The sequence below is a fragment of the Dryobates pubescens genome, chromosome 28 (genome assembly GCF_014839835.1).
Source record: "Dryobates pubescens isolate bDryPub1 chromosome 28, bDryPub1.pri, whole genome shotgun sequence".
NCBI lineage: Eukaryota > Metazoa > Chordata > Aves > Piciformes > Picidae > Dryobates > Dryobates pubescens.
Window position 1 is genome coordinate 10,451,687 of NC_071639.1, and position 16,810 is coordinate 10,468,496.

General features: G+C 41.1%; 1 protein-coding gene across 1 annotated transcript in view; it reads left to right on the forward strand.

Annotated features, from left to right (window-relative positions):
• CDK19 (cyclin dependent kinase 19) overlaps window positions 1–16,810 on the forward strand; it is an 83,222-nt gene that overhangs the window by 50,417 nt on the left and 15,995 nt on the right. Inside the window, exons 5-6 of the mRNA XM_054174006.1 lie at window positions 9,792–9,849; window positions 10,792–10,923. Coding sequence (XP_054029981.1) covers window positions 9,792–9,849; window positions 10,792–10,923 — 190 coding nt within the window. The remainder of the gene's footprint in view (window positions 1–9,791; window positions 9,850–10,791; window positions 10,924–16,810) is intronic.

The following is a 16,810-nucleotide window of genomic DNA, read 5'->3' on the forward strand; positions in this document are numbered from 1 at the left end:
CAAGTCTATGACTCCATGATTTTGTAGCTGTACATTATACTCAGTAGTGTAAAGTAAATACTTACTGTACCCATTTCCCACCCAAAAATATAAATAATGATCTTGCACACTCCTGAACTTAGGAAAGGAAGAAACTATTTGCTTCTTGTGTAAATTATTTTGGCCTGGTTCCTCTCCTTGCTTGTTCCCATGTCTCTTTTTGTTGTTACAAAAGAAAACCTCAAACAAACAGTTTTCCTTTTGTTTGCATTCACCAACCAAGATACTTGTAGGACAGAAGGTAAACACTGTGCAGCTTTTAATAAATTGTAGTTATTTCTATGGACACTTCAAGTTGCTCTATCAAATGTGTTCAATGCCAACACTCTTTTTTTAATCTTACCTGGGTTATTTTAAATTTGAGGGCAGGTAAAATGCCATAAATATTAGGCAAGGCTTAATGGATTCATCCTGAACTTGCCAAAATGCCATTGCCTCAATCTTGCGTTGATTTTGTAAGAGCTCAAGGCGGACAGATAAGCTCATTGTAACTCTAAAGAGATTTCTCCACTGCTTTGCTATGCTTTGATATACTATGTGTAGTCTCTAAAGTAAGGAACCTCTTCATTTGAGCCTTGTAGGTTAGAGTATAAGCCCATTTCCTTCGTGGAGACAACTTTGAGTGCAAGGGTGATTGTGAACTTGAAATGCTGTGGCTGCACTACTTGCCTGTGGGCAACACTTTCACCAGTGTAGTATCTTGCAGTACATAAGAGATATCTTTATTCTTTCATGAAGAGGAACAAGTTGCTTAGTGCTTGCTGCCAGATCCCACAGGATAAGAGTGTGCCCATGGCAGTTACCCACAATATTAACAGAGATGCTGACAGCTCCCACTTCTGCTTGGCCTAGTTAAATCATTGCACAAATTTCTAAGGCTACTCCAAGTGTGTTACTCTGCACGTGCAAATGCCTGTAGAAAATACTAAGGATGAAACCAGGACTGTTTAACAGATGTAGGTACAAACTTGTTTCTCAAGTGAGATCTCGCACCTCATTTCTGCTGTTGAGAGGTACTAAGCCTACGACACTTGATTGCTCAAGAAGATGTATGAGGGAACCAGGCGTTTCTCAATAGCATCAAAGTGCCTTGTGAGCTCTTTGTGGCCAGGGGCTTCAGGTTCAAGGAGTGGATGCCTAAACTCGTGGAGTTTTTACTTTCAGGCACTAGTAAGAGATTCATAGACGGAAAGGAAGGAGCAGTGGTCACGGGTCTGAAGTGGTGATGTTGTGGAGTTACAGATCTTCCTTAGCTGTGTCCAGCATACTTTGCCTCAGTATCAGCAGAATATTTACTTTGAAGTTTTGGAGGTTGAAGTTTGGAATGAAAAGCTGCAAAGCTTTCTGCAGAAAGAAAAACCTTGGGACAAGGAGATCTTTCTCTGAGTGAAAACCAGGAAATCTAAGAAGCACTTAAGGGTAGGGAAAAATACTTCTTGTGCCCAAGACAGCAGCCTTTACTTTCAGCTTGTCTTAGGCTGTGACTGTTGAAACTAAACCACAAATTACAGATGTCACTCTGCACAGTGAAACTGTTTTATGCAAAAATAAAGGTTATTGAAAAATCAGTATTTATCAGACTGTGTAAATACTATGGGAGCTGAGAAACCAAAGGTAATTTCTCTTTTCCACGCCAAGAAAACTATCTTGGACTATACCCAGAGCTGCTCAGTAACTGAGATAAATGCTTGAGACTCTTAAAAGATAATTTGTGGTCTCCATAACTTTTTAATTGCCATATTAAATCTTAACTTAAAATAGTTTTTCTTTTCTTGAACCAAGTGCAGGTTTTCAGTTTCTGTATTCTGAGCCAAGACTTTTCCCTTTGCCTTTCCCAGCCTCTACCAGCTATGCCTGTGGCTGCAGATGCTTTGCTTGGTCTCTGTCCCTTGCTTCCTGTGTTTGGAATAGCATTTTTCTAGATCTATAACTTTCAGTTATTTATGGTTATTAATGAAAAGATACTGTAGATTCAGATGGCTTATGTCTGTTTCTGTCTGCTCTGTTAGAAAATGATTTAGATTTGATGGGAAATCTGCTTAAACATCCAGGGACTTGAATTTGTCTGAAAAGTTGTCCTGCTGAGAAGGTTTCAAATTGTTTTGAGAAGCTGGTCATTCCAAATTACTGTTGATTTAAGCATTACATCTTCAATTCTTCAGTCAGATCTAGCCCATATAGACCTTGATTGTCTGGCTGGGCTTATGCTGCAGTAAAGGAGTAACATGAAATGGTGACTGCCAGCTGAACATTAGGCTCCTTTCCATGGCAGTTACTGGTGAAAGGAGCAGAACGGGAATGAAGTATTCTGAATTTTACAGAGGGTGCACACATTAAAAGTCCTTGGTGTTGGGAAATGCTATCAAGTCATGATTAACTTAAACACAGGCAGATGTGCCACTTAATATCTCTTAATCTCATTTGTGTGGGGGAGTAAAACTGGCAGGTAATGAATACATCTTTCAGTCTTCAGAAAGCAAGTTGAAATATTATAAGTAGAAATATTATAACTTATGAGTCTGTCTCTAAACATATCCTTTGATATCTTTGCCTAACTTCTTCTTAAACTTGAAAGTAGCCTAAAAAGGGTGTTGGAGTGGTAGTGTAAATTATTTGCACATGAAAGAGAAGTTGGTGCTGTACTGTAACAGACATTTAAACTGATCATAGATTAGATTTTCTATTCTTTAGATTCAGCATGAAAGAAAGGGAGGAGAGCTGGGTCATCTTTTATTAGTATTGTTGTTATTTTCTTCTTACTCTCTTGAGATTAAAGGCATAGGAAAAGATTTTGTATGAAAAGTAGCTAAATAATGTGACCTAATGCTGCAAAATAATGTGTGTAATGAACTGACAAGAGCTATTTAAACAACATGAAATATTTGTGGACATAAAGCTTTGTTAAAAACCTATAAAGCTGAATGTGTTTATTACTTTTCTAAATCTTATCAAAAGCTTATATCCTCAAATAATAAAATGTATTCCATAGTTCTGTTCTGGGTCCCTTAAGCTATATTCTTATGTCTGTGCAGACAAAAAGGGACTCTTAAGACCCACTCAGCATGGAAGTAAGCTCTGTAGATAACCATGCTACCTTTTTTCTTTTCCTCTTTTGAAATTTCCATTAAAGAACTTCTAGTATTTCAACCTAATTCACTCAGTCAAAGCTATCCAAGCAGAAGCTGGCTTGTAATGAAAATGGGTCACATTTATTTCTATTAGTTTGGTGCTATATTGTTTATTGCAGTCAGAAAAGCTTTATTAATTCCTTGACTCTGCCAGGCTCTCAGGGGAATGGAGGTATTGGAGTTTTACTGCCAGAGATACTTTGTGAAAGGCAATTAACAAAATGTTTTATGGCAGTGTCAGCAGTCTCACTTTCAGTCATTTGTCCTTTGTTTGGCTACAGGCTTCATCCTCCTGTCTCAATGACCCACCTAAACCAAGAGTAGTCAAACTATGGTATAAAACAAACACCAGGAGTTGGCAGTGGTGGAATCCAGTCAGACTTTTGTCACAGCTTTTGCTTTTAGATAAACGAAGGCAGTAGTAGTCTTTGTCATGTTTCACATGTGAAAAGTCTTCTTAGTTCATTTGCCTTTGGGTAATTCTGAATAAAGATCATGTGTGAAGAATAACTTCGATGGCCTGGATAGCAGAGATGCATAGACTTGGCTTGACCGCAGTGTCTTGGGGCACTCAGGTTGTTGCCAGGAGCCCCAACAGATGAAGAGTTTGACCATGCTGTTAAGCAATGAAATTTATTCCTCTGTTTCCATTTTGTAATCAATTAAAAAGCAGAACATTCTTCCAAATTATTTGAAGTGAGTCTTCCTTATGTTCTCATGCACCTGCATGGACCTGCACATCCATTGCCAGGCTGGATGGGGCCTTGAGCAACCTGGTCTAGTAGATGTCCTTGCCCATTGGATGATTTTTTTAAGGTCCCTTCCAACCCAAACCATTTTATGGTTCTATGATGTGCACTGCTGAGAAATGAGGTGGCAGAGGCTGAGCAATCTCTCTTGTCCTGTGTTGTGCTTGGTACTCCCGAAGAGCTCAGACAAGGTCTAAACACAAGGTCCTAGATAATTGCTGAGCAGCTTCATGGTCATTTTGCTGGAGTGTGTTGAGAATCCCATGGACAATGTGAACTCAGTGTAGTATTTAAACATGCTTTATGACAATATAGTTTTCATTGATAACTCAGGATCATATTTTTCCCTTTGTTTCCATCTTCCTCCTTTGTCCTCCTCGAGGTTGCATGTGACACAGTAAGTTCGAGTCTGCTATTGCAGTTCTAGCACCAGCAGAATGCTTTGGATAATGTTGCATAGCAACATAAAATTTAATTTCTGTCAAATGTTTGGTATTCTCCTGATTTGAGTGGGATTTTTTTTCATTCTTTTCTTGTTCACTTGAACCACGTTGCTACTGACTGGGGGACAGACCACTGGTACACTGTGTTCTAATAGAAGCAATGCCTGGCACCCAAAGTTGTCTGGAGTTTTCATCTTTGTCTCACAGTAATTTAATGCTCTGCCAGCCATAAGAACCCTGGAAGAAATGATGTGTGAAAAGAAGATTGTTTCATTTCTGAACTTTTATGTAGCTCAGAGTTATATTCTCCTCTTGTGATTACTCTTCTTTCACATTCCCCTTGTGTTTGCAGCCCATTTGCCGTTGACATAACTGCAACTGTATTATGCATTGATTAACCAGGGAATAGAGTTTGGTGAATAGTCTCTGCTTCAACAGTGATCAAACACATTTGGTTTATAAATTAAGTGTAATATTTAGCAATTGCCTAAGAAACCATTGTTTCAAATTGATTTTGAAGCAGAGCATTCTTATGAGGAACACAAATGCTTTGGCATTGCTGGGGAGTGCCACAATAGCACTGAGGAGAGTGAATTGGATGTTGAGATGCATGCTTGTTTACCTCTCAAGAGAATATCCAGCCTGTGAAAAATGAAGTAAAACAGAGCAAGGAATACTTCACCTACCCACTGATTTCATGATCATAAGCATGGTTATATCTGAGTAACTGAAGGCTTGGCATCTTCAACAGAACATGCTGGGTAGCTTGTCTGTGTGTGACTTGCTTAAAATGAAGAGGAGGGGAGAAGCTCTTTTTTTCCCCACAATAAAACATATTTGTAGTGAGTGTGTTCCACCTCAGAGATGTGTCCAGTGTTAAATGTACACATAACTGTTCAGCCAGAGCTGAAATAGAAGCATTACAGGGTGATGGAAATAGCTCTGCCTGCTTCAGCTTTGCTGCCACTGCAACATTTGCAGTGTGGACTTTACTGCCTCCTGGGAGGCTGTAGAGAAGATGAGGCTATTTTGAGAGGTATACAGAGGGAGGGGCACAACACACATTTTCCCAAGAGATGTTTTGCTTGGGTGATGGGAAACAATTTTTCCTTGTGAGAGTGGTGAGATGGTGCAAGGAGTTGCCCACCAGAAAGGCTGAAGAAGCACTGTCCTTGGAGAATTGTCCTTGGCTATGACACTCAGCAACCTGTTAAAGCTTCAAACTCGGCTCTGTCTTTGAAGTTGGCACAGTTTTGAGCAGGATGACCACTCAGTTTTGACAAGCACATGGCATCTAGAAGTCTAGTTCAGCCCAATAGATTCTGTGCTTTTGACTGGTTCACCGAAGAGCATCCGGAGTCAGGGGCAGGTTCTAATCAGTCTGTACTGAAGGCTGCATAGTCACATCTTTGCTGATGCAGTAGGCTAAACAATCTGAAGTTTATTTGAATAAACTTCTTTTTTTACTAAACTTTCTTTTTTCTTTCCATTAAGTGCAAATGTATGGTTGCACTGTAGCTGTAGATTTAGTACTGCTTTCTTTTGCTTTCTCTGTCCAGAGGAGTTTTGTAAGAGCATATGAGCATGAAAAGCTTCCAGTGATGGCTAACTTCAATACGGAAACAAGGCATTTCCCCTCTCGACATGTAACAGGTACAGGCAAGGAATGCTTCAGCAAAGCCTTCATCTAAGGCATTCCAAATGAACATCTCGGGTCTCTTCTGTATAGTTTGTTCCTACTTCTAGCTACTTAGCATCAGTTCCACAGCTTGAGGTAAACTGTACTTCTGGTTGCTATTAGAATATCTGGTACCTGGAATTAATGACTTTTTGTTTTGTTTGACTATATCACTTCAGCAGCTATGAACTCTGTAAGTCCCTGACATAATTTGACACCATGGATTATGGTGGAATATCTAGATTCCATTCTTCTGAATTATGCAAAAGATGTTTTTCCTTCCCAACAGTGTCACACACTTCCATATCTTTATTTTTTTCCCCTGTATATATTTCATTTTAAAATTGCTTTTATAAGAAGCACTTTTGTCTAGTGGTCCAGTACCAGAAAGGTGATTTCCTCAAAAACAAAAGGAAAGTGATAATCAATTTTCTCTGCAGTTTTCAATCTATGGAATTGATGTGAATGGAAGTGATAATGATTTGGAAGCTTGTGGTGCATAATAAAATCTTTAGAGAACCATTTCTTTTTAAGCTCCTGCATTAATCAGATCAATTGTCTTAATACCAGCATGCCAGTATATTGATCTGAAAACAATGTCTGGATTTGAATAGCAGGGACTGGAAGCAGGAAAGTTGCCTGCATTTCCTTGTGGGTGGGGAAAACAAAAGCTCCGTTTGCGAATTTCTGTGAACCATCTGCAGCTCCTCCTTAATCTTGAACTTAAAGGGGCTCAGAGGCCTTTTGGGCAGTGCCCCTGGCGTGGGACACTGTCATCCCATTTAGGACCTTTGTCATTTGTAAAGCAGAGTGCTAAAAGCTAAGACCGAATCAGTACTGCTCTTGGTTTTTTGGCTCATGAATTGAAAGCACATCTATGTATCAACACTCTGCTGTTTACAATTGCTTTGTTAAATAATTGGGGCTTGAAAAGACCTCATGGCAAGCCAGCTTCTTTAATTGCAGGGAAAGCTTTTATCTAAAAGACTTGCAATATCTTTTACAATAGAAGCCTCTTAATTTCATTTTAGTCTTTGTCCAGTGATACATTCCAAAAGGGAAACACATTTGTTTGAGCATAAACAATAAAGAATGGGGTATGGAGAGTGGTGTGTCCCTATGGACCTTTTCTCACAGGAATGTAATTCTACACCACATCTCCTAAGAATTGTGTCACTGCTGTAATTGAGGAGATAACAACAATAACCAGTAACACTAAACTATGGCCATCTATTGTTGGGCTGTTGTTCCTGTTTTGACCCATTATGCTCTTTCAAAACCATAGATGTTTATTTTCTTTCAGTTTTTTATTCTGGTGTATTGTCTCAGTAGTTTGATGGGAAGGGCATTGATTAACACGATATGGATGTCCCTGTGATACTTCTGTTATTTATTGAAACATACTTGTTAGCCCAGCATTTTCATTTCTCCCCCACCAAGATCTGCTAATTGCTTTATTCCTACTCTCCCACTACTCTCCTACATTATCCATACTTACTAATTGTAAGAAATCCATTAAATTATTCCCTCCAACATCCTTTTCTGCAAGTGTTTCAGGGTTTTTTTTTACTCCAGTTGTGTGTTGCAGTTGACCTTGCTCTCTTTGCATATGTTCTTTAGACAGTCAAGCCTCAACTGCATTGCTCAGCAGGGATTTATCTGTTCATTTTTATAGCTGATCTTAAATGTGAGACTCCTAACTCTTACTGTTGCAGTTGTTTCTATAGCAACTAGATAGGTGGAGATGCAGCAGCGTCGCTTCGCTTCCCAGCTGGTGGTTTCTGCTCTCAGCAAGGAGGAAAATAGGATATTAATTGGGGTGTAACTGGCTCAAAAGTGTAGTCTCTGTTGAGTAACCTCACTGTTTATTAAGGAGTAAGCTAATAATTTTAAGCAGGTCTTCTCAAACGTGAAGGCCTGAGCAGCTAAGAGACCAATACCTGGCAGGTACTTAGGAGTAAATCACCTCTCTTTCTGAGAAGACAGACACGTTTGCAGTGCCTAAAATCCAGTCGTTAAGGTAAAGGTCTTTTGAAGTGGTTTTGATTCATACTGAACTCTCAACCAAGGTTGCTGGGCAGGAGTTTAGGGAAGAATTCCAGTAAGGAAACTGGAATTTTGCTGTCATGGATGGGACAATTGTGATTTTTTTAACATGTAAAATGTGTGAACTTGCATGCTTCCCTTGCTGCCTCATCTCTGAGTGTGCAGACTGGAATTGTTCTGTTCTCCAGAAGATTCAGTTCAAGGTAATACATAAATGTAAAACCAGACCAGGTGCCTTGAAATGATGGTTTCATTATCATTAAATATTGCCCAAGAGCAAGCATCATCTTTTATTTTTTCTAGATTTTCAGGTGAGTGTTTACTCAGGATCAATTAACATAGCTGTTGTATTCCTCAAGAAGGGAATGTGAATTAAGCTCTTGAAGGGTTCCAGAAATAGGTTGGGCAGTGAGAAATCAGGGAGGGTGTTGTGAATTGTCCTGAGATATTAAAAAGGAGAAGTAAAAGAGGCAGTGGCACCTGGAAAGAGAGGATGTGGCTGCTGCCAGGGAAGGAGCACTGTTTAGCACTTGGGCACCAAGGTGGGGAAGGGAGAACAGCTTCCTGGGGAAAAGAGAAAGAATAGGTGCACGTTTTTTGTTTGCTTTGCTTTTTCCTAAAAGCTAAGGATTTGCAGTTTTGAGCCAAATTAGTAACCCTAGCTTGAGTGTCTGTTTTTAGCTAAAGAGTGGCAAGAGTTAGGAACTGAGAAATGAAGTGAGATTCTGCTGTTGGCTTTACCAACCTCTCTTTCAGATTCTTCAACAACTCCTGCCCCAGCAGACCTCTTCAGGCATTAGGGATTTTAAATCTACTTAATTTTCAGATGAGCCTTCCAAAAATTCTGCTTTGCAACTTTGTTGTGCATCTCTTCCATTCAATTCACTCCATGTTTTCAATCCTGTTTACTTCTTTACAGCTGTTAACACAATGGGGGCAAAGCTTCCAAGGAATGACTATTGATGGCTGAGGGAACCTAGAGTCTAATTGCAGAACAATTGCCATGATGTCATGTGCAGATTTTATATGATGTTCACGAGCAGCTGGTTATGAATAACTGCAGATTGTATAAAATGGCTATAAAGGTTTTGTTCTACTTGTAAAGCTGTTGTCTCCACTGTCAAAAGCTTGTGGATGTAACTGTCTGGGTATACTCATAGCATAAAATGAGTTTGTGTTGTGGAAAAAAAAAATCATAAGCCTTTGCCAAAGTGATTCTTATCATGCATAGACTGAAGACAAGCACAGCTCTAGCAATGTGATTCTAGATGATGATAACCAAAGCAGCTCTCTTCTCTGCATTTGCATACCGAGATTTGGTGGAATTTTCAACAGCAGCAAAAGTAGTTCTTGCCAGACTGTTGATGTGCAGCATGACTGCGAGGCTGGTAGAAAATTTCCCCGTGGAGGAAAATCTTGCCAGTGAACGTGATCAGTCTGGTAAAAAGGGAAATGCAAATTTAATGCAAGATGGCATTTCTCCCTGTGGAAGTGCCAAAGTCTTTCTCTAATTGTGAAAACTGGTCAGGAGGAATTAAAACCACATGCAGCAAAACACAAAGGTATGGGAACACTCACCTTGTGAGAGTATTTATGGACATGTTTTCATTATGGCACAGATGTACATATTTCTGAAGATAATAATCCAAGGCTGCTCAACTAAATATTCTGCTGTTTCTTCTTCTTTTCTTTTCTCTTTTTCTTCCAGAAACCAGCAAACATTCTGGTAATGGGTGAAGGGCCTGAAAGAGGAAGAGTCAAAATAGGTAAACATTCTGAGGAAATGTCATTGCACAGCTAAGAAATGATTTCAATATTGCACCTTCAGCATGATAGGAAAATAAATCATGGAATCATAGAATGGCTTAGGTTGGAAAGCACCTCGGAGATCATCTGCTCCAACCTCCCCACCATGGGCAGGGACACCTCTCAACTAGACTCAGCTGCTCAAGGTCTCATCCAGCCTGGCCTTGAACACCCCCAGGGAGGAGGCATCCTCTGGGCAACCTGCTCTGGAGTCTCACCACCCTCATACTGAAGAACTTCTTCCTAAAATCCGGTCTAAACCTCTTCTCCCTCAGCTTCAAACCATCCTCCTTGTCTTATTGCCAGGCATCCTTATGAAAAGTCCCTCTGCAGCCTTCCTGTAGGATCCCTTCAGGTATTGGAAGGCAGCTCTGAAGTCCCCTTGGAGTCTTCTCTAACTTGAACACCCCCAGCTCCCTCAGCCTATCCTCATAGCAAAGGTGCTCCAGCCCTTGGGTCATCTTTGTGGCCCTCCTCTGGACTCACTCCAACATTTTTGTGTCCCTCTTATGCTGGGAAAACTAGAACTGGATTCATTATTCGAGTTGGGGTCCCACAAGAGCAGAGTAAAGGAGCAGAATCACCTCTCTTGCCTTGTTGGCCACACTCCTCTTGATACAGCCCAGGATACAGTTTGCCTTCTGGGCTGCATGAGAGCACTGCTGGACAGTGGCTGTGGCCAGGATTCTTCTGACTTCTGCTGTGATTAGTTAGTATAACTTTGTCTTATAAATGAAGTAACTGGAATTTAGCCACAGATAAATTTGGCACACTGTTATGAATATCTTGTTGCTTACTTAAACCCTTTGATTTTTACCTTTCAATGGTTTTTTGCAATACTGTTACATTTTGATTAAATGTATTCAAATGTTAATTGTTAATTATTTTTTTTTCCCCTCCAGCTGATATGGGTTTTGCAAGATTGTTCAACTCACCTTTGAAGCCATTGGCAGACTTGGATCCAGTTGTGGTTACATTCTGGTACAGAGCTCCAGAGCTGTTACTTGGAGCCAGGCATTACACAAAGGCCATTGGTAAGTTCTATGTAAGAAAGAGTTTTGCCTTTACCTTTGGTGAAGGGGGGTTGCCTTGCAAAAGATATGAGGATGGCAGTTGCAGCTAAGGCTGACATTGATCTTCCTATCTTCCTTCTTCCTGAGTTGCAGATCTGAAAGGTAACACATGAGTATCTGAAGAAACTTACCCAAATGTCCTCCAGAAACCTTTGCAGTGGCTCTGAGGGGACCCTATTTGTGTCCTGTTTATTCTCCATGACGCTATGCAGTCTGTTTGCCTCCTTCCACTGGTGACTTGGTGCCCCAACCAGAGTGTATCTTCCCCTCTGAGGCCAGTGTCACCCTGCAGACTGAGTGCTGGGTGGCAGCACCCTCCCCCTGGAGCTGTGTCTCAGTTGAAGCCTCTGATTTCTCAGGGTATCTTTTCCAGTGGGTGCTGGGATGGAGCCTTGCAGTACTGTCCCCGTGGTTGTGGCACAGTCTGCGGTAGTTCAAAGCAAACTCAGGGACTGCTTCACATCTGGCACTGTGCAAACTGGGATGCTGACACCTGAAGGCTCTGTTTGCTTCACCCTGTAGTGGGTGAAAACAGTTACAGGAAATTATTAAAGACAATACCATCAGGATTGCCTTGAACACCTGTAAGTTAGGTGCTTAAACTGCCCTGACTGTGGTGAGTTTGTGAAACGTGGCTACGAGAGGACCAGGTGACTGAGTGACCTGCCTGTATGGTGCTGGAAAATTACCTTAGCTGACAGTTACCTGGTTCTGAGATACTGTTTTGTTTGCAGATTGAGGTGCAAGATAGGTGCCGTTATCTCAGGATATCTATTTAAGAATGAATGAGTGTAGTGCTGTTGGGTTTTTTTAATTATGTCATAAATTACTTGGCTTTAGCCCTGAGGGAGCTGTAGTCTATACTGAAACACAGACAGGGAGTCCCTATGAAACTTCCAAGGCTGCTGCTGCTTCAGAGAGAGCTGGGTTTGCTAGTGGTGTATTGTTCCTGAGGCTTTTATTTCTTATAGCAGACTCTCGCCAATGAATCTCCAGAAGGGATGCGAGTAGGTTGTCTGGTACCTGATGTGCAGTGTGAGCAGCCAGAGTGGTTTGGGCAGCAAAATAAAAAAGATGGAAAGGGGGGAAAAAAAAAGGGAAGTTGCAAGGTGAGGTTTGACAGCTGACTGAAGAATTTGGAGGAGCACATGACTGAAAAGAATAAAGGCACCTGGAGGTGATCTGTGTGCAGCTTTAAGGCAAAGGGAAGAAGGGATAACACAACGGCAGGGATGATGTTCATGCAGTTTGAGTCCAGACTTGTGTTTTGCTTCTAGCATTATGTGCACTTAAATAAAAGGTAATCTTAATGAGCTAAGCACTCTAGTGAGGGTTTAGCTTCGGTGCTAATGGTTTTGGCAAAGGGCATAACTCTTAAAGCTCTCTCTTAAATCTCTGTGCAAGAAATGCAATTTTTACATCTCGTAATATTACATAATTATCATTCTGTCCTGTAATTCTCAGGAGGTCTGATGTATTGCTTTTAGTAATAACTCACAAATTATGTAAGAGTTTCAGTTAACTGCTCTTCAGTTGGAAATAATAATTTAGAAGAAAGGTGATTAAATATGGCAATTTATGAACAAGGAAATGACAGCCTAGTTGGTGTAGCTGCTTATTTGCCATAGCTATTTTCCTAGGCCTTTTATATAATACACAATTTTGTGTAATTACTAAATACCAATAAAATCAGGCTAAAAGCAATGTCATGGCAGCTCTACTCTGTTCTCTTCCAATTTTGTCATTGTGAGAAGTATTTTTGTTTGAATTTGCTGGGAGTGCACTGTCATCAGTTGCCTGCTGCAACACACCGAACATTGTCCAATGGCTGCTACATAATTCAGATGCTTGCTTAGGATTTTACTGCTTTATCCTTGATTTTATTTTACTCTCTTCCTTATCTCAACTTCTCATATAATGTAAAATACTAGAAATACAGAGGGACCTCGACAGGCTGCACAGATGGGCAGAATCCAACGGTATGAGACTGAACACATCCAAGTGCCGGGTTCTGCACATTGGCCACAACAACCCCAGGCAGTGCTACAGGCTGGGGTCAGAGTGGCTGGAGAGCGGCCAGGCAGAGAGGGACCTGGGGGTACTGGTTGATGGTAGGCTGAACATGAGCCTGCAGTGTGCCCAGGCAGCTAAGAGAGCCAATGGCATCCTGGCCTGCATCAGGAACGGTGTGGCCAGCAGGAGCAGGGAGGTCATTCTGCCCCTGTACACTGCACTGGTTAGGCCACACCTTGAGTACTGTGTCCAGTTCTGGGCCCCTAGGTTTAGGAAAGATGCTGACTTGCTGGAACGAGTCCAGAGAAGGGCAACAAAGCTGGGGAGGGATTTGGAACACAGCCCTGTGAGGAGAGACTGAGGGAGCTGGGGTTGCTTAGCCTGGAGAGGAGGAGGCTCAGGGGTGACCTTATTGCTTTCTACAACTACCTGAAGGGAGGCTGTAGCCAGGTGGAGGTTGGTCTCTTCTCCTAGGCAACCAGCACCAGAACAAGAGGACACAGTCTCAAGCTGTGCCAGGGAAGGTTCAGACTGGATGTTAGGAAGAAGTTCTACACAGAGAGAGTGAATGCCCATTGGAATGTGCTGCCCAGGGAGGTGGTGGAGTCCCCATCACTGGAGGTGTTCAGGAGGAGACTTGATGGGGTGCTTGGTTGCATGGTTTAGTTGATTAGGTGGTGTTGGGTGATAGGTTGGACACAATGATCTTGAAGGTCTCTTCCAACCTGGTCTGGTCTATTCTATATTCTTATTATCCTGGATATTGTCTGCTCTGGTGACCAGTTCAGTTTTGTTCTTGGCATAAAGCCTGTAGGCTTGCATGTAAATAATTCTCATACATGATCAAAGAATGAAATTAGAATTTGACTTTTGTCTCACTCAGGATTTTTGTCTTTGTTTTCTGGACATAATTGTAGTTGCTTTGGGGAAAACTGGAGGAAAATTGGGCTGAATACTGCTTAAAAAATCCTTTGTATTGCAAGCCAGTATAAAAGCATGTTTCATTATTTAGAGGTAGTTGTTCAGTGACATCTTTCTCCTTTATTTAATTTGTTCCTTCATAGTAGTGTAATCTACTTTGCATTTATTTGCTTGCAGAGCAAGTAGTTGCTCAGCACATTTACAACCTCATGTTTTAAGGAGGTACAAGAGTCAGAAAAATACTGCAGCTGAAAAACAGGAACAGCTTTTGCTTCCTGCATGTTAAAAGGATAGTAAAAAGCCCATGTTAGGGTTTCATGGGGAATAATATTCAGTTTCCTGAACTGTGAACATTTGTAATCTAAGGCCTACTTGTTAGTAAAATTACTTATATAATCTGCTGCCATAGTTACAAGCAGCTAACTTACCAGCTGAATACAAATTGGGTAAACAGTGGTGTAGAAGCCAAAGGTCACTTTCTGTTCTGTTACCACAATATAAGTCTGTACTGAATTTATTGTAGGCTGTGGAAGTTGCTCTGCATTTTCAGCACCACAATTTAACAGCAGAATGTGTTCCCACATCTTCACCAGATCCTAACACTGTAGCAAAGAAGCAAAGCATGTAAACAAAAGAAACTTCAGCAAGCTTCAGGTGAAATGAAGTAACTGAAAATGTAGAATGCTTGTGTTCATGGAAGCAGTAATCCAGTTACTGAACTTTTAGAAGGTCTCCAGCACAACAGAAAATGCCTTGATACTCAAAATACTAAAGAGACAAGGCTGAAGTGGGAGTCAAAGTACAATGTTCCTTCCATTAATGGGCAAAGACTTCTGCACTGTAATTTGAAGGAAACTGGAGGAAAACAACTGAGGCAAAATGAAGGAAAAGGTGAGCTCGTTTTTGGTTTGAAAGGAGACATTAATCAGATTATTTTTCACTCTGGAAACATCAAAATGGGAAAGAATGTTTTAGTAAGCAGAGTAAGTAGTAAGAACTCATCACAGACTTTTAATAAAGCATGTGGCAGTCTCTATTATGATTCATTCTGGGGCATCTTGTAGCATAGTAACAAGGAAATAGTATGATTAAGACTTGAGTTTATCAAGTTGCAGCTTGTATAGTTAGCAGTGTTATCAAACAGGAGCATGCTGTCTTACCTCTCTTTACCACTTGCCTTACTGAAAGCAGTAGTGTGTGATAAATGCCATCAGATGACTTACAGTATTTTAGATGCAGTGGATTTTGTTGGCAAAAGAATTCTTTAGAGTGATCATTCAATCACATGTTAAACAAGACTAAAAGGCTGTCCTGCACCAAAAGGGATGCTACTGTTTGTTGTGACAACAATATATCTGAGAACCTGAGAAATCACTATTGCTTAGTTACCTTTCCCCCCCTTGTCTAGCTGATAGGTCAGCAGGAATGTCAGAACTGGCCATGTGGCAACTTCATTTACCAGCCTGAACAAGGGTTAAGCACAGAAGAACTGTAATGCAAAGCTTGGGCAGTGCACTGTCGCCTCATCCTGTTTCCAGGCTGACACATGGTTATGGAAGCTGGAAATGTGTGAAGGGTATAAGCAGATATCAAAATGCCTTCAGAAGCAAATGTGACAGGAAAGTATTAGGTGTATCAGAGGGTATGAGTTTATAAGGAATGCTTGGATCTGTCAGTTTCAGCAACTCCATTTGACTTCATGCAGGGAAAAAAAGAGAGGGAAATGTCTGGGGTGTATTATGTGGGATTTAGGCTGGAAATCTGTGCATGTGCATTCCATACTGCCTGTGCAGCGAGCCCCAGACGTTCCGAGCGCATCAGATGTCCTTACTCTGTGTGCACAGATTGTTGGCACGCTGGCCAGGCTGTGGGGCCTCTGGAAATCTTGGCCTGATGCCTAAAGCTCTTTTGGTCTCTTGTTCTGAGAGGGTTGGGAGGAAGGCAGGAAAGAATAGGACCTATCTGGAAAGGCTGGTAAACCAGAAATTACAGACTGGGCCAAGCAGAGGTTGGAATGTTTTCAGGACAGATGTACAGGGGAGGTTCCTGCCTGTGGTCTGCGGAGCCATGGCAGATTGAGGACTGCTTTGAAACATCCATGACAGGGGAGTAAGAAGAGCAAATCCACAGCCTTCTGTGGGCTGCATAGGGGTCCAGATTCCTGTTTGTGAGAGGTGGTGATCTGGGGGGATGGGGTTGTGGCAAAACTAGAAAAGTAAAGTAGAGAAGTTGGGGGGGAAAAAAACCCTTCATTTATGCATTCTGAAAAGGCAAACCCTGGCTACACCGGGAAGGGAGCCTTGTTCCTGCCCTGGGCAATGTTCTACGACATGGGAAGTAATTGGATTCAGATGATATTTTGTGGTAAACTTGTTTTGGCATGTGGTAAACTTTCTTCATTTTGATTATCACAGTTGTTCTCATGCTTTTTCTGAGAGGCAAAATATTTTAATACCAAAGATTAATTGTTGCTCTCTTATCTAGTTATTGCAGGTTACTGGATGATTTACTGCTGCTTTTCCCTCTTGCTTGACAGTGATCTTTAAAATACTATACATGTTTGGGTCTTATTTTTCCCCCTCCTTTCTTTTAAAGACAACAAAACATTTTCTGTGCTCTGCAGTCTCATAACTGCAATCACCTAAACACTGAAGAGTTTTGTAAAGGATTATTAGGTCACTTAAATAGAATATTTTAAAGCTACATGAATTAGCGTTTTGGGAAACTTGAGGTGCTGACAGCAGCTCGAGGAATATCATCCCCAGAATTGTTGCCCACTTTAAACCATTCACAGCTTTGAATGTGTACTAATTCCTGTATACTTCTAACTGCTTTATTGCTCTTGTGTTGATGTCCAGAAATCATCTAGGAAACTGGTGGTCCTTGTCAACTCTGAAAAGTCTTGAGAGGTGTG